The 26,927-nt window shown below is 52.2% G+C and overlaps 1 protein-coding gene across 13 annotated transcripts in view; it reads left to right on the forward strand.

Moving 5' to 3' along the window:
* Mical2 (microtubule associated monooxygenase, calponin and LIM domain containing 2) overlaps window positions 1-26,927 on the forward strand; it is a 231,139-nt gene that overhangs the window by 104,535 nt on the left and 99,677 nt on the right. For 10 of the 13 annotated variants that reach the window (XR_002821839.1, XM_023719407.1, XM_023719410.1 and 7 more), the window contains 9 exons: window positions 16-163; window positions 965-1,164; window positions 1,543-1,649; window positions 9,014-9,097; window positions 13,183-13,332; window positions 14,648-14,770; window positions 15,771-15,962; window positions 16,192-16,293; window positions 17,448-17,573. Coding sequence is in view for 12 of the 13 variants with exons in the window: in XM_023719407.1 (XP_023575175.1) it covers window positions 16-163; window positions 965-1,164; window positions 1,543-1,649; window positions 9,014-9,097; window positions 13,183-13,332; window positions 14,648-14,770; window positions 15,771-15,962; window positions 16,192-16,293; window positions 17,448-17,573 (1,232 nt within the window). In the remaining variant the exon portion in view is untranslated. Of the gene's footprint in view, window positions 1-15; window positions 164-964; window positions 1,165-1,542; window positions 1,650-9,013; window positions 9,098-13,182; window positions 13,333-14,647; window positions 14,771-15,770; window positions 15,963-16,191; window positions 16,294-16,567; window positions 16,736-17,447; window positions 17,574-26,927 lie in introns of those variants that run through there. The other 3 variants (XM_023719415.1, XM_023719416.1, XM_023719411.1) reach the window with 3 other exon arrangements.

A 26,927-nucleotide genomic window follows, 5' to 3' on the forward strand; every position in this document is an offset into this window, starting at 1 on the left:
GCTTCCTCCCTGCAGAGTCAGATATCCGGCCCAGCAAGCTCTTAACCTGGTGCCAACAGCAGACCGAGGGCTACCAGCACGTCAGCGTCACTGACCTGAGCACATCCTGGCGCAGCGGCCTGGCCCTCTGTGCCATCATCCACCGCTTCCGGCCCGAGCTGATGTGAGTGTGGGGCCCAGGCTGGACCCTGGAGACATGGGGCATTGAGGCCGCCCTGCTGGGCGTGGGACCCCGCCTCCACACACAAATCAACGATTTTCTCTGCATATTTTCAGCTAGAGTTTTCTCTTCCATTTGTTCTTTCCTTTTGTACAGACTGCGCCCTGTCAGCAGAGTTTCTGATCTGTGTCTGTCTTTCTACTTTTTTTCTCATTGCTGAGACAAAACACCCAACACTTAATGCTAAAGGAAGAAAGATTTATTCGGATCATGATTCATAGAGGGTTCAGTCCATAATCAGCTGGTTCCAAAGCAGGGTGGCTTATAGCAGAGGGGCAACCGTGCATGGCAAAAGTAATGAAAGAGACAGAGAAACAGAGACAGAGAGAAAACAAACCTCTTTCAGTTGGGTCCACCAGCTGGCTGCCACTGGGCAGCCCCTGCAGTCCTCTGCACTTCAAATTCTCCATCTACGCACTGCGAATAATGACTGGGCCTTTAAAGATGGATTTATATGTGTGCAAACACGTAAGAGAAAGAATGAAAAAGAGGAGTGACTCATAAGTTTTCCATATTCTGATGGTTCAAGCCCAGGGCCCATGTACGATCTGTTTGATTAGGTCTCTACTAAAGTGACAAAGATGGGTGGTTAGCCTCTTCTGGGGTGGTGGTGGTGTAGGGATTAGGAAAAGGGGCTGGGGTCCCTGATACCTGGCTAAGTGTCAGCCTCGGCATTCCCCGTGGGCTGAGGGAGCTCAGCTCACCTCACCCCTTCCTGAGCTTCTACACTGTCTGATTCTCCAGCAACTTTGACTCTTTGAATGAAGACGATGCTGTCAACAACAACCAGCTGGCGTTTGACGTGGCCGAACGCGAGTTCGGGATTCCTCCAGTGACCACCGGCAAAGAGATGGCGTCAGCTCAGGAGCCAGACAAGCTCAGCATGGTCATGTACCTGTCCAAGTTCTACGAGCTCTTCCGGGGCACCCCGCTACGGCCCGTGGGTGAGCGCCTGCGCAGGACTTGGCCCAGCTCCCGGGCCAGCTCCATCCTCAAGCCATGTCTGGCTGCTTCTGGCACTGGGTCACCTGCTCTTGAGCTACCCCAGGCCTTCCCTCTGAACTGAGTCCAGGTGGAGGTGACTGTGCCGCTGGACTCTGTGTGTCTGTGGTCTGTCTAGGAGGTGCCATGAGGGACTGCCTGTTCCATGGGGTCGAGGCCACTGATAGGCCCCAAAAGTCCCCTGCTGAGGCCATTTACTGCTTCAGTTGAGGGTATGAGAATTATGTTAGAGGGACCTTAGTACCACAACACCCTAGTTACGAACAACACCTCCTTGGCCCGGAGAGCCAAACCTTATTTGTGCTTTTATTTCCCAACAGATTCTTGGCGCAAAAGCTACGGAGAAAATGCCGACCCCAGCTTTGCCAAATCCTCCCTTTCTAATAACTATCTGAACCTCACACTTCCCAGGAAAAGGACCCCTCGGGTAAGCATCCGGCTGGTTTCTGTTTGCTTTCTCATTGTGCATGGACACACGCCCAGGGTGAGGGGAGGGCGCGTGTCTCGCCCTTAGTCCATTTATGCTGATGAAGTACACAGACGAAGCAGTCACGGAAGATGCGCATAAAACTTGGGTTAGTGGCTGAGAGTTTGGGAACATCTCCCTGACACTGAACGGCGGAATTCATTGACTTTATTGGTTTTAGGAACTGAGTTCTAGCATGGTAGAAAGATAAGAGAGCACACTGGTAAATATTTTGAAAAGCAAACCAGGGTTGCTCCTCCTGCACAGCTGCAGTGAGTTGGTTTCTACTTTGTTAAGCACAGTGGCCGAAAACCACGGATGCAATGTTACCTTTAAGCATCTTTTCACTAACGTTCTATCCCGTGAGTGTGGACTGGGCCCTGCTATGTGCCACCATTAGTGGTGTTACTCTTGTTTGTGGCAAGAGAAGCAAATATGCCAAAGTGGATAATACGTGGCTTTCGGCTTTGGGGAGCTCAGGGCCTAATAAAGAGGTTCGAGGCCTTTCTTGACTTGTAGCGCTCTTACTGTCAGTGCGACTTCTTTGTGGTGCCCGTAGGTGGCATCTCAGTGGGAGAAGAGCTTTCTGTGTAAGGTGCTCATTTTGTAGAGGCAGAAAGGGGCCAGAGAGGCTGCCCCAGGTGACCGTGTGTCCTTTGCCACTCACCCACCAGTGCATTCCTTAATCCATGTCTGTATCCCACGATGGGTGCACAGGTATGAAGTGAGGCTCCACTTAGAGTTTAGCTGGGAAGTAGGTACCAGCCAGGCAGGGAGAAGACCAAGCCGCAGGGAACAAGAGGTGTAAGCGGTGGTGGGCAGGGCAGAGGGGCAGAAGAGAGAGCGAGGAGGGGTGGAAAGAAAAGCAGTAAGAGAGCCCCAGATGACTCGGGAGGAGAGCATTCCCTCGGAGTGGGCAGAGCACTGCAGGGAAGTCAGGCAGGGCAGAACTGTGGGCGGCTCTGCTGCGGGACTTGAGGCCCTGGGGGAAGGAGTGGGACAGGAGTGTGTGCTCATGGGTGGTCATGGGGACAGAGGAAAGGGATCATGGAGAATGGGGCCAAGCTTGGGCACCAGCTGCATCAGGGCAGCTGGGGAGGGTGGTGAGCGGCACCCCAGCTGGAGCCTGCTGTCCTGCAGCCTCAGCGCATCCCTGCGCCTCCCCAGTGCTGCCTGGTCCCACCAGTTGCTGTGCCCGGGGGTGGTGGGGCCCCTGGGCCTCCTTTCTTGCCCTCCACCATGTGAACAGGGGTCAGTTGTCCCCATAGGCCTGATCACTGGCTCCCTGGAATGCTGCAGCAGCTGTTGGCCGAGTCCTGGAGCAGGGGTGCTTTGTGCTTCATGCCTCTGCCCCTCCTTGGCTCTAGGACAGGATGGGCTGCAGGGCCAGGCCTGAGGGGGAGAGACTGCAACCGTCATCAGCTCTTACCTCTGCTGCCCTCGCCCTCAGAGCTCTCTGTGTTGGGTGTGTTGCTCACTGTGTGTCCCACTGAGCCGGCGCTGTGTTCTGGAGACAGCTGTGTCTCCTTCCGCCCCGGCCCAGCTGCTTTTCCTTAGAAGCCCACGCAGCCCTGCTTCAGGCTGCCCAGCAAGCCAGACCCTGGGCGTCCTTCTCCACTTCCCACTTTCCTCCCACCGCTTAGCCCCACAGGGAATGAGAGAGGGGGGCAGAGCTCTCTTCCTTGCCACACCTTGATGTACAGAGCAAGCGAGTGCAGCAACTGGGTCAGCTTGGGCTCCAGAGGTAGGGTAGTCAGAGGCAGCCAGGCCCTTGAGGGCTGCCAGGGCCACACTCCCTCCCTGCGACCCTGCTGGGAAGCTCTTGGGAACTGGGCCTCAGCCAGGCCCATTTAACACTGGAAATTTCTCCCACTCTTTGGGTAGGTAGAAAAATTTGGTTCTTGAAGTAAGTGCTGGCATGGGATTAATTTATCTTTCCGTCTTTTCTCAAAACAATAGTATGTTCCCTCTGGGTGGGCAGGGGCTTTAGCGAGTCCACTTGGTCCCATTCTGCCTTGATCACCAGCACACCCTATGCACTGTCCACATGTGAAAGTCCCCCCTCCCCCATAGGCCCAGCCGTGACTATCCGGGTACTTTCCTGGTTGGAGCCCTATTTGCTATGCTGTTTGGCTTTCGCATTTCCCAAAGCAGAGTGCTGAGCCCAGCGCAGCCGGGTCCCGCACAGACACACAGACAGCTCTGCTCCAGGAGCCGAAACCCCAGCACACACTGGTGTCTCTACAAGAGGCCGCCCCACAGCGGACATTGCACTCGGCCCTGCGTCCTGTCCAGAAGAGCATGCGCTGATGCCTGCGGGGCAGGTCCTAAGCGCTCTCTTCTGGTTTTCACTGTTGATATTAAATTCTTTCTTCCCTAATCCCATTTTCCTGATAACATCCAAATCCCAGCTAGACTTACCAACTTCAAACAAAATGAAAGGCATTTGCTCCATGCAGGACCTTGTTTACTTTTACGGAGAGTAACTTTTCCAGCCCACATGTCCGGCGGCCCATTGGGGTAATTAGCTCTGAGGACCGGGCAGCGGGACTGGGAGAAGTGAGCTTGCGAGTTGCATTTTCCTCTCACAGAGCCCACGGCCTTCTTTTATAAATCTGCTTGTGATCTTGGTCAGATCTAAGAGCTTCTTTTTTATTGTTTAAATTTGCTTTGCTTGCGAGACAGGCTTTGGCTCAATTTCCCAGGCTGACCTCAAACTTGAGATCTTCTGGCCTCAGCTTCCAAAGTAGCTGGGATTACAGATGGGTGTCGCCATGCCTGCTTAAAACCTTCCGAGCATGGAACAGTTCCCCAGAGCTTTAAGGCTCTTACCACCATGCATACAAGTGACACTTGAACCTACATTCTCAGGCTCTGTCATTTCTGCATTCATGTGCATGCACACGCAAACACACACACACACACACACACTCTCACACTCACACTGTCTGTATTCTGTATTCTCCTAGCCCTACATGGGACATGGGACAGGTCTGTATTTATGGGTACCACTGTCGCTACACATGGTACATTTTGTGTGCACGCACATGCAGGGTCCCAGGCTAAACCCACTCCCTGGGGAACAGCAGACAAGCTGTCACCTGCTGTTTCTGTCCATCTATCCATTCCTTCAACTGCTGGTTTGTTTGTTTGTTTGTTTGTTTGTTTTAAAGCAGAATATATTTATTAGGGAAAGAAAGCTTCTGTTTGAGAGATAGGACAGGGTCCTGAGCAGGTTGCCTAGTTACTTGTCTTTTGTTGCTGCGACAAGATGCCTGATGGCCAGAATTAAGGAGGAAAGGTTTATTTAGCTCAGTTCGTAAAAGTTTTAACACATACTCAGCTGGCTCCAAGGCAGAGGGGCACATGGCAGAGGGCAGTAGTTCACGTCAGCAGAAGCACACAGCAAAAGCAGCAAGAGCCAAAAGGGAGGAACAGCGGCAGAGGGAAAGCCTCCCTCTCTCTCTTGTATCATGGCAGGCCACCCACCCCGGCAGAGTGTCGCTCTCACACCCATAATCCCAGCCCTGGACTATGAATTCATCTCAAATTCTAGAAGCCCACACCCATGACTGCATGAGGCTTTGGGGGACATCTAGACACAAACCATAACATTTTGTCCCTGGACCCCTGAAGACTCGTGGATTTCCCAGTATGCAAAAGGCATCTTAGACCATCTCTGAGAGTTGCCAAAGTCCTAACCGTTTCAACATTGCTGAGAAGTACAAGTTCCATGACTTCTGCAAATGTAAGGCACACTCAGAACAGCAGTTTGGTGAGGGTCTGTTTCAGGCTGAGTTCTCTTCTCAGTGCTGAGCAGTCAGCTTGCCTTCCAGGGCGATCTACCAGCTTCGCTCACTCCCCTTCCACACTTCTCCCACAGAACCCTGCCTTCCCCACACCCACTAAAGCTCCTGCTAGGTTTCCAGTCCTTCCCATTGCAGAGACCTGGAGAAGGCGTGGGTCCGGGCACCAGCTTCCAAAGCTGGTCAGATGCCACGGTGAACAGCCTCCAGGACCCGTGGTGTGCAGCCCACAGCCAAGGCTGCCTTCCCGGCTTCCCGCCACACACTCTCTGCTCGGGACTATGAGCAAAGGTCAGACTGTGGAGCCAGGCAGATAAATATATGTTCAGGACGTCCTGGGGACTTGGGAATAGTCTGAGCGCTCAGACAGCTCCCTGTATGTCTGCAAATGCGGGCAGCGATGGATGAATTCAAGCGCTGCTGCAGGGACAGCACATGTAAGGGCCTGCGAACCTGGCTATAGAAGGGACTTGGTGGATGACCTGGGCCTGACATCATTGGTGCCCTGCACTGCAGGTAAGTACAGCCATTTGGGTTGAGTGCTGGCTCTCCACAGCAGCCGAGGAAGCACTTCCACACTTACATCTCTTTTGCCTCTCATGTTATCTTTGGAGGACCCTGGAAATGCTTCCCCATCCCAGTTTTGTAGGTGGGAAATGTGCACTCCGGGAGATTAAATGTTGGTATGTGGCAGTGGGTGTCAGGCCCAAACCAGAGCACAGATGTTTAAAACTCTGTTACCAAAACCCACCCATTAACTCTACTAACCCTTTTGTAGTTGAAGTATAAAAAAACCTTCATAATTTTGCATCTGCTATTTCATTAATTCTCAAAGATCTGAGCTAGACAGTGTAAGTCTCCTGCTTATAGATAAAGAAGCAAGCCAGAACATCTGGGTGATCGTCCCTAAGGTCACACAGCTAGAAAGTCATTAGGACAAGAGTTTGACCTGTGTCTCCTCGGAGAACAGACTCCCTCGCTAGCCTTGCTGCTCCATTTTCTAACTCCCATAGCTTTTGCCTGACTCAGCCAAGACGTAAGACATGCCCCGCAGTGGCCGACCGAGCTCCCTCTGACCCAGACCTAACCTTCTACCAGATTCAGGCAGTATGAGCTAACCAAAGCTTGTTTGCTTTGAGCCCAAAATCACATTAACTCAGGCAGTATGGAAACATGGTTATCTTATGCTAGTCAAATAAGCGATCCAATTGGCAGATACGGACCTTTGATTTTTTTTTTTTTTTAAAGAAAGGAAACCAATTCATTTAATAAATGTGTTTTGGCATGGTGAGTCTTCTAGATCCTTGGGAAGTCATGATAAGAAAATGTTCTGAGGGTGAGAGCTGGGAAAATTACCAGGAGAAGAAAGTAATTTTTGTTTTTCTTCTCATGCTATCCTGGCTGGGCATGCAGAACTTTTGCTTCCTTCTTGCACTTCTAGTTCTCTCTGGAGCTTGGGGTCCAAGAGGTTGTGGGTTCTGAATCAATTTTGGCTTCCAGATTAGATACACAGATCAACAATAATAAGATATATCTCTAGATTTGAATTCTCTTTACATTTTTGTTGGAACTTAGATCTGAGTAGAGGATTTGGGCTTCACTGGTAAATCCATAAGGAAGGGGAGGTGCCATTCGGGTATGTGTGTTGCTTGGCTTCTGTGCTTTGTTGCCTGGGGGTCAGGAGGGAAGGAGCTGAGGGGAGGAGGTTGCCTCTCCTCTTGCTGCAGCAGGACTTGGAGTCTTCCCAGGAGCTGGGTTGGCTTTGGGGGGCGTCTGGATGATAAGGCTGGATGAGACTTGTCCAGGCTGTGATGGTACCAACAACCCCGTGCCAAGCTGCTGAGTGTGAAAGAGAGTGAGACTGAGTTTTGTTGCTCTTGGGGACAAAAGCCAAGTCCTCATTTAAGGTGAGGGACAACCAGAAAGCCCTAAGTCTGCGCATGAGGAGTTCTGTCGTTCTGTACTGTCATGGGCTCCTACCACAGGGCCAGAGGGGCATTCACAGGCAGTGGGGCTGGACATCCCGATGGCCTGTGCTCTGAAGACCCAACATTGTTGCAAATAAGGTCATCTGTTTCTCTTGGTGTCCGCCCAAGCCTTTGGGCTGAAATTATTTCCATTCACAAAATGATGATTTATGAGAAGCTGAGGGAAACGATGGAAGGAAGGCAGAGACTTTTGATCTGTTGTTTTGTGCTGCCTGGGTCAAATTTTTGAACAAATATCAATGACTATACTGTGCTGATCTTTTCTTTAAAAAAAAAAAAAAACAAGTAAAGGTGATGGTAAATGAGAGGACAGGGGCGATGTGGAGTGCTTGTTGGGGGGAAAGAGCGTACTGAGTGCTTGCCATTTCAGAGCCTCTGCAGGGGAAGGGCCCTCCTGTAATACGGTAGAATCGGGGTGGGTGGCATTGGTCGTGCTTTTTTGGGTGCAGGTGAGCCAGTGGCCTGAAAGCCCTCCTCCTGCTCCTCCTCCCCCATGAGGGAAAGGCTTGGATATGATCTGGGCTTGCGATGGAGAGTCAGAGCACAGGGATCCTGCCGAAGTGACACGGGGGAACCCCCGAGACCGCAGGCTGGTGGGAGAGAGGTCTGCCTGGGTAGGAAGGGCACCAGGCAAGCCAAGGCTGGGCACAGAGGAGGCACCAAATCCAGCCTCTGTGGCCCGCCCAGGCCCCAAGCATTCAGAGTAGTCCTCCTCATTCCTCCCAGAGAGAGCAGGACTGTGTTTGCCTTTGGGGTAGAATAGAGCGGAGTTACCGGAATCTAGATGTCAAGATTAGGCCACAGAGTATGGGCTGTGAAGGCTTGTCTGTGGGACAGCCATGAAATGTGAGGTGCAGCCCAGGATGCGTTGCGGGTGACAGGGCAGCCAGTTACTATTTAACAGTGCTGTAGGAGGGAGACAGAGAATCACAAGCATCCCAGGCGAGCTGGGCTGCATGGTCCCTCTAGTCCCCAGCCCATATCTAATGCTTATTGGAAATTAATAAAACGTTGTGATAGGGACTGCGTCGTAGGCTTAAATTGGCACCCTGGACAGCTCATTTAAGTCCTTCGCGTCCTATGAGTCCTGCTGAGGTGAATCAATGTCATTTCCTCAGAAAGGGGCCCCAGGAGCAGAGGGGCCCCGTGGTCCTACTGAGCAGCACACCCAGAGCGTGGCAGGCTCAGCTGCCACCGTCACTACACCTTTTCACCTCTGCACCCTCACGGTCACAGTGCAACAGAGGCAGTCCCTGCCTGGCCTGGTCGCAGGGAGGTCTCCAAAGGACACTTTGCGGTGTAATTCCCAACCCTTCCGAGCAAGCCCGAGGCTCCCTAGGTGGCCATGGCTCCCGGATGTCACAGTGCAGGGCCACTCCCCCACCTCTGCCATTAGGCTGGCAGCTGCTCACAGGCCAGGATTCACGTGTGCACGCTTGTAGCTCAGGGCCGACCCTGTGGCCTCAGAGATGTGGGCGGACACGAATCCCTCAGCAGCCGTGAGCTCACCACGCTTTCTTCGCCGTTGCAGGGAGACGCCCAGACTGAAGAGAATGACATGAACAAGCGGAGGAGGAAAGGCATCATCAACCTGGATGAGGACGGCGTGCACAGGGTCAGTGTGAACAAAGGCCCGTTGCCTGGCGCCCAGGGTCTGGGGCTTCCTGCGACAACAGCTCTTTCTTTCTCCTGAACCACTAAATGCCAAGCTTGACTTGACAGCACCCTGCCAGGGTTCTGATGCTTGCATCTCTACTTCCAAACCATGCACCCTTGAGGAACGGGCCTCCTGGGGCTGGGAAATCGCACCTGAAATGTGGGAACCTGCAGGACTTCTGAAGATTAATAAGAGGACACACGTAGGTTACTGAATATGGCATCTCACACTTGTGTTGGTGAACACTGAACCCCTAGTAAGTAGGAAAGAGGCACCGGCAGGCTCACTTTTCTCCGTCATTGCATTTTTCTGTCAAGCCAAATGTCCTGGGATCTATAGTGCCATCTTCTGGTAGAAAAGAAAAATTGCAGGCAATTTAGTCAAATTAGTGCCCATCTCACACCAGCTTCTGAAAACTTGGTCCACAGGAAAAAAAAATAGGCTCCTGCTTGGCCAGACTGCAAGTTAATTAGACCTGAGGTGTATGTTTCCTTTTAAAAGCCCTTTGGTTCTACAAAACCAAGCTTACGGGTGTCAGTGGAATGGGCCTGCTCTTGCGTGCTTATTGGTGATGATAAGAAAGGATTAGAGCCAGGTGTGATGGCCACCCCTGTCATCCATGCGCTCTGAGAGGCTGAGGCAGGACGATCCCAAGTTTGAGCCCAACGTCGGCAGCTTAGGGACTTGGTAAGACTTTGCCTCAAAACGAAAGAGAATGCAAGAACTGGATTATAGCTCAGTATGAAGGCACTGGGTTCAATTCCCAGTATCATCAAAAAAAATTTTTTTAAAAAAGAGTTTTGAGCATGTGGTATTTTTTATATAATGCATCAGTACTTGATTCATAGGACTAAGAATTTTTTCTATCTTACTTTTTTTTGTTTGTTTGTTTGGGGAAGGCTCTACAGGGTGTTCAGGGTCTCACTACTAGGTCAGACTCAGAGTGATCCGCCTGTTTACAGCCTCCCAAGAGATGGGATTACAGGTGCACGCCACCATGCCCAGTCTCAGTTGCCATCTCAGTGCCAGCACGGCAGACCTAGGGATTGAACCCCTGGCCCCTGTGCCTGCTTCCAGGCGCTTTAATCCGCTGAGCTATTTGGCTGGCCCTTTTCCTACCTTACATTGTTGAAGATGTTTATTACTATAGTTTAGAACATGTCTGTGGCTCGCTTCACAGTGGCTGTACAGTATGATTGGAAATTGCAGTGAACGTTTAATTTATTGCAGTAAAAGAGGCGTTCCTGCTGGTCCTTCCCAGAATCTTCCCCCTTGCTGCACGTCACTCATCCCAGTGCTTGCCACTTTCTTTCTTTGTCTTTTCTTTATTTATTTGGTACAGGGTCTCACTACGCAGCTCAGACTCGTAGTGATCCTCCTGTTTCAGCCTCCCCAGCGCTGGGATTGCAGGCATGCAACACCACACCCAGTTTCGGTGGCTCGTGCAGCACGCGGTACTGGGGCTCAAACTCTAGTCCCTGAGCTGGCCGGGCAGGCGCTTAACTGCCGAACTGCCTGCCGAGCCCCTCTTGCCACCTGCTTTCACGGCTTTAGCTGCAGTGTTGTGGCTGCCTCGATGTTCTAAGTAGATTGAAAACATTTATCTTTCCTGGTTGCTTCGACTTTTAGGAACATGCAGAAGTCACACAGTGCCCTGTCCAGTGAATAAGGTGGGCAGGGACACATAAGGTTTTCAGGGGCCTGCCTTTGCTGTCGGATGGCACTGGCCTGCAGCATTCAGCATGTTCTTAAATCGCACCTCGCAGAGAGCCAACCCCCAGGGGAGCAGAGCACCCGAGAATCCTCCCTCGCAGGTTCACACCATCTTGAGGAGTCTTTTCCTGTATTTCAGCCTTGCCCGGCAGCACAGGGCTGGAGTGGGAAGAAATCTGGTCTGCAGCTGCCGCTTCTGAGCTGTTTGCTGGGGCAGCTGTTTTGCTCAAAGTCAGCCATGACAAAGCAACAGCCCTTGCTGCTCAGTGTGGCCCTAGACCCAGCAGCCTATGCGTGGCACTGGGATTTGTCAGAAACGCTCTCTGAAGCTTCCTCCCTAGACCCAGCAAAGACCGGTCTGCTTTGAAGGTAGCCTCCCACTCACACACGCACTGCCTGTTAATGCCCCAAGTGTCAGCCTGTGTGGCTCTCTGTAGTGGCTGACCTTGGTCTTCCACGACAGTGATGGCAGCTTCTCTGGTTCAGTGTCCAGTGCTGATGCGCAGCCCCATCTCACAGCTTGAAGCTGGAAGTGCCTCTTTGCTTCCTGCATGTCAGAGTGGCTATCTGTGAAGTTTCCCATGGGCCTGCCACTCATAGGCACCCCTCAAAACTGAATACACTCAGGGCTGGGGAGACAGCTCAGTGGAATAAGTGTTTGCCTGGCAAGCGCAAGGTCCTGAGTTCAATCCCTTGGTACCACAAAAAGAAAAAAAAAAAAAAAAGAATGAACGTACTCTAGCTGGCCGTCTCCCCTGAATTCCTTCCAGGGCTGTGCATCTTTGTTGTCCTGAGAATGCTATTCCCACGGGGAAGGCCCACCGAATCCTTGAGAAATCTCGCTACCCTCTCAGCCTGGCAGTACTTTTATCCTTCCGGGACATAAGGAAGGAGGACCCTGGGGACAGAAGCAGACATTCTTATGAAACCCCAGTAATTTTCAACTTTTTGTGGTTAGTAGGAGAACTAGAGAAATCTGAGATGGAACTTCATTTTATAGAATGCATAACCCAGCAGTCAAGGCCCACATCACCACTTACTTTTCAAATTTTTCTTTGTAATTATTTATTTATGTATTCATTTATTTTTAATGTATATATTTTGTACAGGGTCTCACTACGCAGCTTAGTGATCCTCCTGTCTCAGCCTCCCCAGAGCTGGGGTCACAGGCGTGTGCCACCATGCCCAGTTCTGGTGGCCAGCACGGCACGCCCAGGGTTTTGGGGCCGGAACAGCATGCAGTATAGGGGATTGAACCCAGGTCCTTGCACTTGCCAGGCAGGTGCTTAGACCACTGAGCTATCTCCCCAGCCTGCGTCATCACTTATAAGTCACGCTGCTCTTACATACCCTGCTAGGATGGGACACTCTGGGCATTTTGGCTCTGCAGCAGCTTCCCAAAGCCTGTCACCCCAGGCTAATCATGTAAAACCTCAGACCAACAGAGTCGCTTTCTAGAAAACAATTGCCCACATGTCAAAGCCGTGAAAGACAAGGAAAGATGGAGAAATTGTCCCAGATTGGCAGAACCCAAAGAGACACAGTGACTCAGTGCAGGGTAGGCCCCTGGACTGAAGCCAGGAGCAGAGAAAGGGCGTTGTGGAAAACCTGATGCAATCCAAATAAAACCCGCAGCTCAGCTAACAATGTCCGGCCAAGGTTAATTTCTTACTTTTGATAACAGTCCTGTCGTGGTTCCAGACATTATACTTCAGGCCGCTGGGCAAAGGGTACGGTATGCAGGAACAAACTGTGCTACCTTTGCAACTTCTGTGGAAGCCTGAGATTCTTTCTGAATTAGAAGACCGTTTTAAAGAAAGCAAACACTCTGCAGCTCTGGGAGAAGTTAGGCAGGGCCCATGGGGGAGCCAGGAGGAAGATGCCAGCACTGGTGCCCGCCTGACGGGCAGCCTATGGTGGCCTGCGTCCACCTGCTTCTCGCCTGCTCTTGGCCACGCAGTGTATCTTGAAAGCTGTTTTATACGACGTTTCTTTGTTATAATTCATTTTTTGCAGTCACAGTAACGGGTGGGTTGTTCCTATAAAATCATTCCCATTTTGTAAATGAGAAAACATCGGAGAGGTATATTGGCAAGGCCGCAGGGCTGGGGAGAGAAGAGTCAGGCTTGAAGCTCTGCCTGGCCCCTCTTTTGCAGAAGCTTGTCTGCCTAGTGCATCTCTGCCATATTGCCTACTGTCTCTGCCACTCTTCCTCTGCCCACGGACCAAGTCCTGCTTCGGGAATCAGTCCCTGTCCTGGGTCTCTAGACTCCTCCTTGGTACCTGGGCTCCAGGACGCAGCCTCGAGGGGACTGTTTTGACCTTTGCAGCCGTCAAGCTTCTCCGGCCGTAGCTCAGACTCCGCTCAGGAATGCGCCAACAGCAAGGAGGCAGGAAATCAGAACAAAGTCAAGTCCATGGCGACTCAGCTGCTGGCCAAGTTTGAGGAGAGCACGCGGAACCCCTCAGTCCTGAGACAGGTGAGTTGGGCCCGGCACCCTCAGGGCCTGCCTTCCTGGTGACCAACTGTGCTGGGTCAGATGGATGGAGATACGCCAGCAGGGCTTGGTGGGAATGGGACTGGAGTGCTTGGTCGGGCGTCAGCGGCCCCCTCCCTGAGGCTGGGTAGCAACCCTTGTGTACAGTGCTTGGGGGCATGCTGACCTACTCAGTGCTGTGTCCCTGCCATTGTGACATGAAAGACTCCACGGATGGCACCAAGACTAATGAGCATGCTTGTGTTCTAATAAAACTTTATTTATAAAAACAGGCCAGATTGGGCCCCTAAGCCAGAGTTGGCTGATGTCCGCTGTGCATTAAAGAAATCCATTTTCTGAATTGGTTTTGATTTAAAACCGCAGCTTGACCTACAGCCACTTTTGAGATGGTGTAGCTTGAGGGAGGTGTTGAGCTGCTGGCTATGGAGAGAGTGCTCAGTCCAGAGTCAGAGGATTCATCTGACCCCCAAGAAGCAGAGTCAGATCTGCAGAGATCAGAGCAGCCCCCAGGCATCCCGGCCCTCTTCACACCCTACCTACCGCCCAGTCAGCCTGGCTGGGCCCGTGTCTGAGCCCAGTTAGTCTGAGGCCGGGGCACGCTGAATGCCCTGCTGTCTGGCGCTAGAGAAGCTCTGTGCTCACAGTTCCACGTGCTCCCCTGCATTCCTTCTGGATGCTGTTGTCACAGTGCAAAAGCTTGGGGGAAAGGCTTATTCGGTCTATGGAGAATCCTTGTCCCGTCACATGATGAGGCCCCTTTCAGGAGGACAGTCTTGCTGGGTTGGCCTCTTGTGGTCTTGGTGTGGGCCCAGGAAGTGATTTCATAAAAGGACCATTTTCCTGAGACCTGTGATCCTCTAAGAATATTCTTAATTGCCCCTTCTTGGGGCTTGGTTCCCAACAGGGTAGGTGAGGGCTCTGTTCCCTCAGAAGAACAAGGGTGTCCCTGTCCCAGAATGGGCAGGAAGCCCTCTCTTTCCAGGAGGACTCCCTGGTTGGCCACCCTGGCCTGGCACAGGTTCTGGCAGTGCCAACATAGGATCCTGAGTCTGAGCCAAATGCAAGGCCTGTGGGATTCACACCTTGTCCCGGAGGACGGGACTCCAGGCCTCGATGCTCACATGAATGAGAAGGGGCCCTCGGCATCCTCCTGGGCATGGCTTGGGGGACCAGGCAGCCCAGCACTTGCACACAGTGTCCCCTGCTTCTCTTCTCGCCTCCTGCCATCTCTGTCAGTCTGACTCACCTTTTCCTTCATGTCTCCTGCGGCCGCTTCTTTGGACCTTTCTCTTCCCAGGAGCGCTGTGTCTCAGGGATAGGTAAGCCCGTCCCGTGCTCTTCCTCTCACCCTCCTGTAGACTGTCGCTGCCCCACACCAGAGGAGCCCACTCCCAGCCCGTCACCTCCTCTGAAAAGGCAGGTAGGGCTCCTGCCAGCGGCTGCTGTCTTGGGGGCTCTGATCTGAGGGTGGGACCAGTAGCTCCCTCCACCCCCACGTAGGGTTGATTATAGGTTCTGTAGACAAATGGACACAGCTTAAAGTGGCTGCCCTTATAGGTCAGAATAGCCATGCAGGCAGACTCAAGACACATTGTTGATCCCCCAGGAGTCATAGGTACCCACTGACCAACCACCACACCCTTAGTGGTGGGCACAAACTGTACCACGTAGAGCAGTGGTGACGAACCTGTGGCACGAATGCCACAGCAGGCTGGTTGCGTCATTGAAGGCTCAGGAAGGTTCGCAGCCACTGCTCTAGGGCCTCATGCAATACAGCTTCATGCACATGCTCCAGACCTGAAGAGAGCTTGTCAGTGGGGTGTGGAGCTGGCCTGGGCTCCAGTGGTCAGGTGGCCGCATCCACGGAAGGGAGGGCCTGGTGCAGAGTGAAAGCCTCCCAGGTTCTGGAGCAGCCAAGGACAGCCTGTGGCTCATCCCACCTCGCTGCTCCAGGTTTAGAATTAGAACAGGGTCACTGTGAAGAGACCACACATTCTGACAGAGGTAAGGTGAGGCAGGTGCAGGTCTGCTGCTGAGATGTTATGTCTATGTGCCTAAGAATCACCAGTAGAGCTTTTGACAAACTATCCCTGCTGCACACTTGCTGAGACCAATCAAATCAGTGTCTCCAGTGGCTAAGCCCAGACCTGAGTAATTTTTTAAAGTAGCTCTGATGATTTCAGTGTGCAGGTAGAACGGAGAGCCAGGGCTGTATTGATTTGGGCTTGGGAAGGTCTGGGGAGGCCCGAGATTACATTGTTAACAAGGATATCGTGTGACACTGATGCAGGGACAGAGGGCAGCCCCAGAGGTCTCTTGTCTTCATGGGCATCCCTTACAGGGGCTATGGAAGGCCCAGGTGGGAAAGAAGCTCGATGTTCCTTCCCTCCCAGCTCTCCTCTGTGCTTGTCATGGGGCAGGTACTCAGAGAGCTCAAGCAAGTGTCCACTGGTGGTGAGTGTCCAAGCCGGCCCTGGAGAGCCAGGGCCAAGTCTGACCTGCAGCTGGGCAGCCCAGAAAACCTTGCCACCCTGCCTCCTGCCTGCCAGGGAGCACTGGCTCTCTCAGGGGTGCTGCGGCGGCTGCAGCAAGTGGAAGAGAAGATTCTCCAGGTGAAAGAGCCCGCTGGCCCTGCCCTATCTGTATCTGGGTAGCTTTCCGCCTTTGCTGTCCTCCTCCTGCCCTTGAGGGTCCCCTCTCCTCCCGCTCCTTTCTGATCTCCTGTTCTACTGTGTGTGGGGCTAGAGAGACGCGCTCCAGAGCCCTGGGCTCCCACTGGGAGCAGCCCTCTCCGTCTCTGTCACTGTGCCTTTTCTTTCTCCTTTCTCACCTTGACTACAGAAGAGGGCTCAGAACTTGGCCAACAGGGAATTTCACCAAAAGAACATTAAAGAGAAGGCAGCTCACCTCGCCTCCATGTTTGGACATGGGGAGTTTCCACAGGTAAATCAGGGCTGTCCGGGGCCCTGGGAACCCCCGTGCTGGGCATCCAGCCAGATGGCCATGAGCCCTGCTCTGGAGATTGCTTTTCTCCTATTTTATAATATGAGGAAGTGTGTATTTTTAAGCCACTAAACAGTTAGAGGGTGGCATCTGGAAAAAAAATGCAAAGATTCCATATTGCCATATCATGGCAAAAGGAAAATAAGCCTATCAAAAGGAACCCCTTCCACATAGAAAAGCAGGCTGTTAATGCCTAGATGCTTGTCATTTTAAGTGTACTTGGAGCCACAGTAAAGAGGAAGTGCTGACCACATGGAAGACCCCCAGTGTCTTTAAGGTGGAAGCAAACCAGGTACTTGTGCTGCCTTGGACACGATGGGAGAGCCCCGCGGGCCTCACCAGGAAGGCACTAAATGTTGTATTGTAGCCCAACGCTACAGCCTGGGCCCAGCTCCTCTGGGGCCAGTGTCCAGCCAAGAAGCAAGCTTTTGCCTTAGCATAGGAAGTACAGCCCCCTCGGAGACAGGTACTGATTTGGAAACTTGCAGAGAAGAAGTCGTTGTTTCCAGGGAGCTGGCAGCATGGATACGGAGGCCCTCGGGTGGGTGGGTGCAGGGGTGAGGCCTGCCCGCCGCGGCAAGCCTGTCTGGAGTGCATCTCCTCTGCCATTCTCACGCCGTGTCCTCCAGGCCTGTGGCCCCTGCTCCCTGGTAGTGAAGGAGCAGCAGTGAGCAGTGCTTTACACTGAGTTCATTTTTAGGGCTCTCTGGGGCCGCTAGGAAGCAAGCACAGTCGCCTGCCCACAGCTGCAGAGGCCCCTGCTGTGCCATCTGTCTCAAGTGGCCCAGGATTGTCCCTCCTAAGCTTGCAGCTGCTGCTTGAGGCGAGAGCCTTGAGAGTTAGCGTTGCTGGGTGGGGTAGAGGGAGGCGGTGCATCTGCTCCGGCTGTGACAAGGAGCTGGCAAAGTGACAGCAGAGTGCAGTGTAACCAGAGGCCACATAATCCTGCTTGGCTCCAAAGACAGGTTTCTGTTTGGGCTCGAGCCCCAGAGCTTGGTGTCTCCCCCGAGGGCACAGGGCTGCACGTGGGAGGCGCCTTTCACTGAGCAGGCGCCTGGGATAACCCTGGTCTCTCCTGTCTCTGTTCCACGCAGAATAAACTACTCTCTAAAGGCCTGTCTCAGCCTCATCCTCCCTCCTCTCCCTCTTGCCTTCCGTCTTCTGATCCAGCTGCTGCTTCCTCTCCATCAACTGCTGACTCTGCTTCTCCCGCCAGAAAGGTAGCTGCCCTGACCCCTGTGCGGTCCCACCCGCTGCGTGTGCGAGATGTCCTTGCGCACTGCTTGGCCTGCTCAGACAAGCATCTGGAGCAGGGAGGAAAATTGTTCAGAGGTTTTACCACAGTCCTGGATTCAGTTTTGGTTTTGTGTTAGAACACACAACACCGCAGAACAGGCTGCATGCAAGAACCCTGCCAAACAGTGCCCATCCATCTAGCAAGCATTAGTCAGGGGCCAACCTGGTGCCAAGCACTTTGCCAGGTGCTCAGAAAACAGAGAGGAAAGTACAGTTCCCTTACTGCAGTTTGGATAAGAACAGCACATGATGGTAGAAATCAGTCATCACATTTGTACATATGGAATTGCTGAGATTTGGCAGGGTGGACCTGAAAAACCACAATTTCACATGATGAATGTCATACACTCCCATTCATTAATTCTGGAAGCTGTCAAAAGGCAAGATGGTAGGAAGAGAAAGCAGAGAGGCCTGGAAGGATTGGTGGAGGAGGTGCTGTGGGAGGGGTGGCGAAGGCTGCAGGGGAGGGCGTTGCTAGACGGAAGCGCAGGACCGGGGTTTTAGACAGGGACTAGCATGTGCAAACGCAGGAAGGCCGAGCAGATGCGAGATGGGAGACAGGATGCCTGCTGTGGCCTAGATTTAGGAACAGAAGTGCTCATAGAGGTGTGGAGGGTGAGGGTGAGGGGCGCTGCGCGCTGTGTGTTGGTACCTTCATCTTATCCTCTGGGTTATTTTAAGCTGCCGAAGGACCCACCCTGCCTTCTAGCAGGATGCTCAGGCAGCAGTGCAGAGGTTGGCTCCGAGGAAGATGGAGACGGGGGCTAACTGGTTGTGAGGATTAGGAAATGCATCCCTAACAGTAGTCAGGGGGCCAGGGATGTAGCTCAGTGATGCAGCGCCTGCCTGGCAAAGGCGAGGTCCCAAGTTGATTCCCGGTATTCCCCCACCCCCTCAAAAAATCCAACAGTCATCATAGGGGCTGGGCCACTTTTGCACCTGTGGGAAGGCTGTGCTCCTCTAAACTGGGCAAGCTGGCTAGCTCCTGCCAAGGCTGTGTGCGGGACTAAGAGGCGTTCTTGGAAGTTCCTTCCATGCTGTGAGGCTGGTGCACAAACCAACTTCATGCTGCTGAATTAGTGAGAAATTACAAGTTTCCTCCCTAGGTAGCTGGAGGTCCCTGCCCCACTGACACCCACCACCTTAGGGAGAAAGGTGTGGGTAGGGTCCCCAAGAAGGGAGGAAAGAATCTCTCCAGCCACACCCCTGCACTATAAGTGTGATGCATCTTCCAGCAGGGCAGGGCAGGGCAGGGCAGTAGGAGGTGACACAGAAGAACACAAGCACATCCAATTTTAATACCACAGAAAAGAGCCAGGGTCAAACTATCAGGAAATCTAGCATCCTGACCCAGGTCAGCCATGGGGTGGTTGTTTGGCCTAAACTTACTGAGCTGTCTGGGCCTTGATTTTCCCCAACATGAGCGGTCTTTTTCCCACATGCTAGTGAGTATTGTGAGTGGACGTGGGCTTGTGAACTATCTATGCCAGCCAGGTTTCCAGACAGCCCTTTTGCCCAGGCATGCTGAGGTGAAGATCCTTATGCAGGAAATATTCCCTGACATGAGAAAAGGGCTTTTGCCTCCTTGATGGGATTCTGGGGAGGGAATAAGGGACCTGGGTACCAGCCAGGCAGTGGCTGGTGCTCCTGGCTAATAGGTGGCCACATCTTGCTCCTCCTTGGTCCAGCCCTCTCTAGCTGCTGAGGGGAACCCTGGAGAGCTATACCTTGTCCATGATTGGCTGTTTAGGATGACCTGGCTTGGTCACTCGCTGCTTTCACAGAACTAGGACAAGAAAAGCCACTACCTTCTTAAGTCCCATGGCTTGGTTTCTATTAGCATTCATTTCCTGGCAGGGACTAGAGGAGATGCTAGGACTGACCAGGGTGCTTCTTGTCAATGAGCTGATCCCCCACTGAATCCTCAAGCCCCCCTGAGGCCTTCTCAGTTGAGCTCTGCAGGCTGCTGTAAATAAGTACCACTCAGTCAAGAAATGTTTAGTGAATGGCAACTCAGTGTTGGGTATTCTGTATTCTTATGCATCAGTGAATCGGAGTGAAATCCTTCCCAGTAAAGTTCACTTTCTAGTAGGGGGAGGTAAGCTATCAACAATCATCTGACATGTGGGTGAATTGTAGAACAGTAAGTAAGAAGCTAAGGCAAGACTTCCTAGGACAACTTGCAGTGGTCCCAAGGGCCTGAGTATGGGAAGAAGAGCGATTGTAAGTGGGGTGGGCAGCCGGAGTCTTCCTGAGCAGGAGCAGAACCGCAGATTAAAAAACAAAGGTTCAGGACAAATATGAGGGCCAGGGCCCCCAACTCCCAGGCCAGTGATCTCTGTGGCATGGCGGGCTTATCAGAGAAACAAGGCCCAAGGCTGTGTCCGTGTGAAGCCCCCACAACCAGGGCCAGGGGGGTGCAGGTGGGCCTGGCTTTGGGCTGCCCCCGCCCAGGTCCGCTGGCCCCACCTCGACAGCCGTGCTACCTTTCTTCTCCTGGTTGTAGTAGAACAGCCACCCTGTTTTCCTTATCCCACCCAACCTTGGCCACCAGTGATGCTGCAGTCAGGCTACTTTCATTCACAGCTCCCGACATATTAATTGCAGGCGGAGGCACCCTTCGATGTGCCTTGGAATAACTGGGAGCTCTTAAAAGGGGTCACTCTGAGATACCAAGCCAGTCACTGAATCACTTTGGGCCTCAGTTTCTCTAAGTGCCCATGCTTGTGGGGCTGTGGAGCCTCCCTGGGAGTCCATGGTAGACAGTTAAGGCTGGGCAGCGAGTTCTCAGTTGCAAGAAGTCCCCGAAAGGAGCTCGCCAGCGTCCTCCATTCCATCTCCCCTCCCGGGCCTCCACGCCATTAATTCGCCACCAGGGTTTGCACACATACTCTGCCAGAATCACAGGCGACTCTGAGGACAGAACTGGCTGCCCCCTAAAACAGGTAATGACTTAGTGATAAACAGCCTTATCTCATCCCAAGGGAGCTCAGGGCTGCTCTCCCTAGGAGAGAACGAGGGCTGCTCTGATTGTTCAGTGACCCAAGGATACCTCAATTCGGGAGAACTGGAGAAGAAAAGTGTGTATGGAAACAGAGGCACAGGCTTTGGCAACCTCCCAGCAGGCAGTATGTTCTGCAGCTACCCTCAAGCCCTACACCCCGATTCAGAGGATCCAGTAATAATCACCTCCTGGGTGCAGACGTGGGCAGACTTATCAGGAGAAGCCCGCATTCCCCACGGGATGCAAGCTTGAGCCACAGGCTCCAAGAGACGCAGCCAGCCAGGTCTCTGCCTTCAGGGTCCACTCGCTCTTTCAGTTGATAAGTGATTTATGGGCTTGGCTATTTTGCTGGCCTGAGCAATCTCAGGGAGTCTTGAACCTTCTCATGCAGAGCCCAACTCCTTGCCAGCCTTAGGCTATGCAATCTATATCTGGTCTTAAGTCCCCAGCACTATTTTCTCAACCACCTCATCAAGTCAGCCTCCTCTAGTGCTCTCTGCTCGCCACAAACCAGTGGTTTCTTTCTTTGAGGAGAGAGCCTACACTGCTTGGGCCAGTGACATGGGTGCTGCTGCCACCTGCCACAATTGTTGTTTTTAATTTTATTGAGAAGTAGCAGTGAGACAGTTTCAAAACATGTTAGTAGGATAGTTTCAATAATTAATACATTGCATATTGTTGTCTTCATAGTAGTTATTCATGGTACAAGATGCAGACATGGTATCCTGTCCAAACACTATTAGTACAATTCTTTCTTCTCATTGAATTAAGAGAAAGTAGCTGTATATCTATCCTAACTATTTTGTGTATACAGATACAAAATGGTCCTTCATTTATATCCCCTTTTTTGTTTAGTTTTGTCAGAGACGGGTATTGCACTGCCATTGAAATATTGTAGGTGTGTGAATTAACTTGACCCAGGTCTATCACCATGCGCTAAGCTAAAGTCAAAGTGGATTAAAGATCTAAACATTAAAACAGAAACACTAAATCTTCTGAAAGAGAAAGTAGGAGGAACTCTTGAAGACATAGGTAGGCAAAGGGTTCATGAACAAAAATCAAATTGCACAGGTAATACTTGAAAGAATTAACAACTGGGACCTGCTCTTATTGAGAAGTTTTTGCAAATCAAAAGAAATTACTAACAAAGTGAGAAGGCAACCCACAAATTTGGAAAGAATCTTAACTAATAAGCACTCAGACAAGTCTTCTCTCTAGAATTTATGAAGAACTAAAAAAAATTCGGGCCCCAAAATTTAAAACCCAATCCAGAAATGGGCATCTGAGATGAACACACACTTCTCAGAGGATGAAATTATAGAAGTGAATAAAGATATGAAAAAATGCTCCACAACTTTTGATCTCTTCCAAGAACAAGAGGACAGCAAACATTTGCACCACTGAGCAGGGCACTGCTTCACCAGGCTGGGAGCCCCAGTTTGGTCCTCCTGCATCCGAATAGCCATGGGGATTGAAGAGGAGCTGTCTCTGTTTTGGAGGGCATTTGTTTTAAAACAGGATTTTCAGGGTTTAGTCTAGAGATTTGCATGTTGGCAGTGGAACCCCTGGGCAGGTTTTGGCTGAGCAGTCTCCCTTGGCTCCGCCTGGTACAAGGGTACATCTCAAGGCCACCTCCAATACATTTTCCCTCTGTCTGTCTCAAAGATAGAGTGCAGCAGCTTTTTGAAGGTCTCAGGTGTGCGTTCCAGCCTGCAGATTTGAATGTGCAGAGTGCTGTCGGGTGCCAGGGAAACAGGGAGGGTGAAGGTGGGGAGAAAGTGAGCTCTGCATCAGACTTGAGTTCAAAGCCCCAGTCACTCGCTTGGTGACTTTGGGCGAGGCCATGGGCCTCTCTGGGACCTCATTTTCTAGCTATAATGCAGAGATGTTATCAGCCACTCCTGAAGGTGGCGGAATGCTGCCCTGATCTATTATAGACAAAATGCTCAAACTCTCAGAGAATGATCTCTTTCCTAGTAAAAGAAGCTTGTAGAAGAAAGCCGTCATTTACCTCAAATGCATGTCGATGGTTGTCTTTCTAAAGGAATACTAGACTGTTCAGGTTTCCATCTCCATTCCAGCCACTTAAGAACAGTGAATTAGAACCTCCCTGAGCTTTGGCTGCCTCACCTGCCAGAAGGGATCCCGAGACCCACCCTGCAGGGCTGTGCATGTGATCCGCAGCACAAGCCTGACGCCAAGGACAAGGGGTCTCACTGAGCAGTCACACCCGGAAAACGAACCTGCATCTCAGCTCTGAGACACAATTTCCAGGTCCCCTTAAATAAGTTTCTTTCAGTTCCTTATCCTTCCCTTCCCTTGCCTGGGGCAGTTAACTTAGGAGTCAGTTCCAACCGTACCTCTGATGTTTGTCATCAGAGGACTCTTCAGTGAAGATGTCCTTGTCTGTATGGACTCAGGAGACCTCCTCTGGCCCTACCTATTGAGTCCTCCCCTACCTATAAGGGCTCCACTCCAAAGCCCTGGAAGCTTGACTTATCTGATGCCCAGAGCAGGCCACATGGCTGCAGGTGGCTGAGCACTGGATATTCAGTGTTTGAGAGCTGAGCTCCAGGCCTGAGGAGGGATGTCCCATTGTGTAGGCATGTAATCCCCGGGAGACTGCTTCCTCCTTTATTCAGAGTATCTTCCCAGTGCTAGGAATAAAGAAATAAATAAGACGGTGCCACTGGTACCAGAAACTACAACCTGCAGGGAGAGATGTGGAGAATAGTGCGAAAAATGCTTCCAAGCAGTCTGTTCTACTCTTAACTGAGGTGACAGGATTGCCCGGATGGTGGCTCTTGGTGGAAGGCCAGTGTCTTCTGTAAACTCTGGCATTGATGCTTGGAACTGTGTTTTATTGCTGTGTTTAAATCTAAATTGGAGGGGCTGGTGAGATGGCTCAGTGGTCTAAAGCACCTACTTAAAACAAGCTTAGCAAAGCCCAGGGACCACGGTTCAATCCCCCAGCACCACAAGCCAGCCAGCCCCGCCCCCTGGTGAGAGCCTACTCCTGGGAGAGCTACGTTATTCCTGCTCCAGCAGACAGTGGAAGTCTCTCTTAAGTGAGAAGAGTGAACTTCTTAGAACATAGAATCAGATCTGTACTAATGGCAGAGCTTTGAGCTCATTAACTCCTTCCCCAAGACCTTGTGGGTTCCCAGACAGAATGGGACACAGCCCAGATCCTTTATGACTCTTTCGCGTACCTGCAAAACTGATAGGGGTCTCCCTATTTTACCAGTGAAGGAGTTGAGATTCACAGAAAGGCAATGGTATAGGTAAGGTCAACCTAAGTAATGAAATGATAGCCCATCTGAAATGTCCAACTATTCTAGCTCGTGCTAAAATAACTAGAATTCAAAAGGAGAAAAATACACCGGATCTTGAAAACTATAAGAATTTCAAAAAATTATAAAGGATCCTACAAGACTCTAAAATCGCTAATGATTAAAAGCTAGTGAGTAGGAGCTGATCGTTTTTGGTGAAATCCTCAAATTGCCCAAGTGGACATGTGGATGGATTGCACCGAGTCAATTGTAAGTGCCCTTTTGAGCAGCCCTCCCAGGGAACGAATGTGTGTGGCTCACCATTCAGTGCATGACTTGCCTTGCTGGGTGCTTACCGCTCTTACTGAGGCCGACTCCAAGAAGTGTTCTCTGGAAGCTTCTCTATGAGGTGAGCATGTCTTTACTTCTCAGAAGACAGAAACCTGGCCCTGTCCAGCTGACTGTAGCAGGGCTGCTCCACTGTGGGCCTGGGCCTTGTCAGAGTGCAGCCAGTGAGAGCAGCACGGAAATCATGGAGCAATTGGCTGTCACTACACGTCCAAGTGTGCGCTCACGGTTCTAGTGGTTACATTCAGGTTCCAGAAGTATTCAGCCATGATAAAGCAGAGATTTAAAAGAACAAACAAACCTGGTCATTGTGTGCACGTAATTTGAGGAGCCCTGAGCTAGCAAAGGCTAGCTGGTTAGAGCCTTGATCTTGTGGAACCAATACAGCGTCCTGCCATCAGGAATACAGAGAGGATAACCTAGGTCCTGGGGCAGTGTCTGTCTTCCCGTGGTCTTCAGGGTGGGCTTCCTGGCCTGCCCCATCCCTTGGGTCCAGTTCTCCATCACCTGGCCTCATCTCCCAGAAGTGCTGGTGTCCATCTTGGGGACTGGAATGGGCTCTAGCAGGTTGGGAAGGACAGCTGAGCCCCAGTGAGGATCACCCTAAGGGTACGTTCAGTTTGGTTGACTTCCTTTCCGTGGCCCATTCCCTTCTCGGAGGGTGGGCGTGAATGCGCCTGGGAGAAAGGAGCCCTTGGACTCACAGTGGAAGGAAGCACTAGGTGTGGTCTTCACCCTGGTCCACAGGACAGGGCTCCCTGCTGGTGGAACGGAGCAGGCGCTGCACACAGCGTGTTTTGGAGGCGCCCTCCAGCAAGCCCAGGGCTCTCTGCATGCTTCAGTAATTGCTCCCCAGGCAGGACTGCTCACAAGTGAAGTGGCACAAAGTACTGATTAGCTAAGTGCTTAATAAGGTCTCATTAGGGACCTCCTCTCCCTGTGCTCCATCAGAGCGGCGATCACTGTGTGTGGGTGTCATTGCGTCACCGAACTGTGGAGCCAGTTCACACCCGGGGCCAGTGGAGACAGCCAGCCACTGGAGAGATGGGCAGGCAGCACTGAAAGGGAACCTCTCTGCCTTCTATGGCCCTCTTTATTTTATGTATTTGGCACGGGGTCTCACTACGCAGCTCAGACTCATAGTGATCCTCCTGTTTTTAGCCTCCTCAGCGCTAGGATTAGAGATATGCGCCACCACACCGAGTCTTGGTGGCTGGCTTTGCGCACCCAGCAGTGGGGGCGGCATGGTATGTGGTACGAGGGATCAAATCCAGTCCCTGTGCTTGCCTAAGTAAGCAGGCACTTAGTCCGCTGAGCTATCTTGCCCGCCCTGCCCTGTTTATTTTAATACAAACCCAGAAAGTATTTTGTCCTGAAGCCCCTGACTGAGGGGACATGTTGGGGGCCCCCATGGGTGATGGAGAATCAGGCACAAAATGGTTTATCGTCCTGAACCAGCGCCTGAGCCTCCCTGGGAGCATGAACCAAGGTTCTCAGCACATGAAGCCTCCTGAAAATGGCAGGGAGCTGCTTGGAAGCAGAGTCCCAATCACTCAGAGGCTGGGCCAGAGTGGAGCCTGGGCAGAGGGGTGGCAGCTACTGCCCTGAGAAGTGGCAGGCTTTGTAAAGCCTCAGTCACCCCATCTGCTGAAGCCTGAGGTCTCCAACTGCCCCAGAAGAGCTGCGTACACAGATTATTCCAAAGCTGCTCTTAGCGGCGGGCATCTGTGATAGAGTCAGGGTCTCCTGGGCCGTGTGTTCTGCCCAGCCCGCTGGGCTCTGGACCTTCTCCGTATCTGTCCCTAGAGCACCTGCACGTTTGCTGGAATTGGAAGGACTGGCCTCTGGTGCCGACGATGGCCCTGATCCCAGGGGGTGGGGAGCCTGCTGTCCTGTGCTTCGCTGTCCCCTGAACCTCCTGCTTTGTATTTGAGGCTGTGTGTTATCAGATTAGAGGTGGCGTCCCAGGAGCAGCCTTGGGTTCAGACAGAGCGCTTGTTTCTCTCACACCCAGGCCCTGTTCCTGGTGCTCCTGTGCCTGGGGACCTCTGCCCAGAGACCCAGCAGCCCAACCGCTCCTTCTGGCCTCTCCTTCCATGAGCTGGATTTGTTTTTATTTATTTACTTATATTTTAGAGAAGGGCCTGCAGGGTTTTCAGGGTCTCCCTACTTGATCAGACTCATAGCGATACACCAGTTTACAGCCTCCCAAGAGCTGGGATTACAGGTGCACACCACCACGCCCAGTCTCAATTGCTGTCTCAGCGCCCCGCAGGCCCAGGGTTCGAATCCCGGCCCTTAATCCGCTGCACTAGTTGGCTGGCCCCTAGGCGGAAGCGGAAGTCCTCCTCCCTCAGGAGTCTGGGAATCTGAAACATTGTTTCATAATCTCGCGCTGCGAAGGGGTAGCAGTGTTCCCAGGCAGAGGGCTTTCAGAGCTGTGGGGCAAGGGGCGTGGGCAGGGCACTGCTGAGGGGGTTGTGTGATCTGCACTCTGGGCTGTCAGCTGTATGGGAGGGGATCCAGGCGTTTGTGGAATGGCCAGTGCATGGTGCACACCACCCATCAGGCAGTGCCTCCAGGGCTTACTCAGAACTCCTGCGGCCCCCACTCTGGGTCCCCCTGGCCCAGCACCAGCCCTGGAACCCATGGGG

This window comes from Octodon degus, unplaced genomic scaffold (genome assembly GCF_000260255.1).
Source record: "Octodon degus isolate 3935 unplaced genomic scaffold, OctDeg1.0 scaffold00067, whole genome shotgun sequence".
In the NCBI taxonomy this organism is placed as follows: Eukaryota; Metazoa; Chordata; class Mammalia; order Rodentia; family Octodontidae; genus Octodon; species Octodon degus.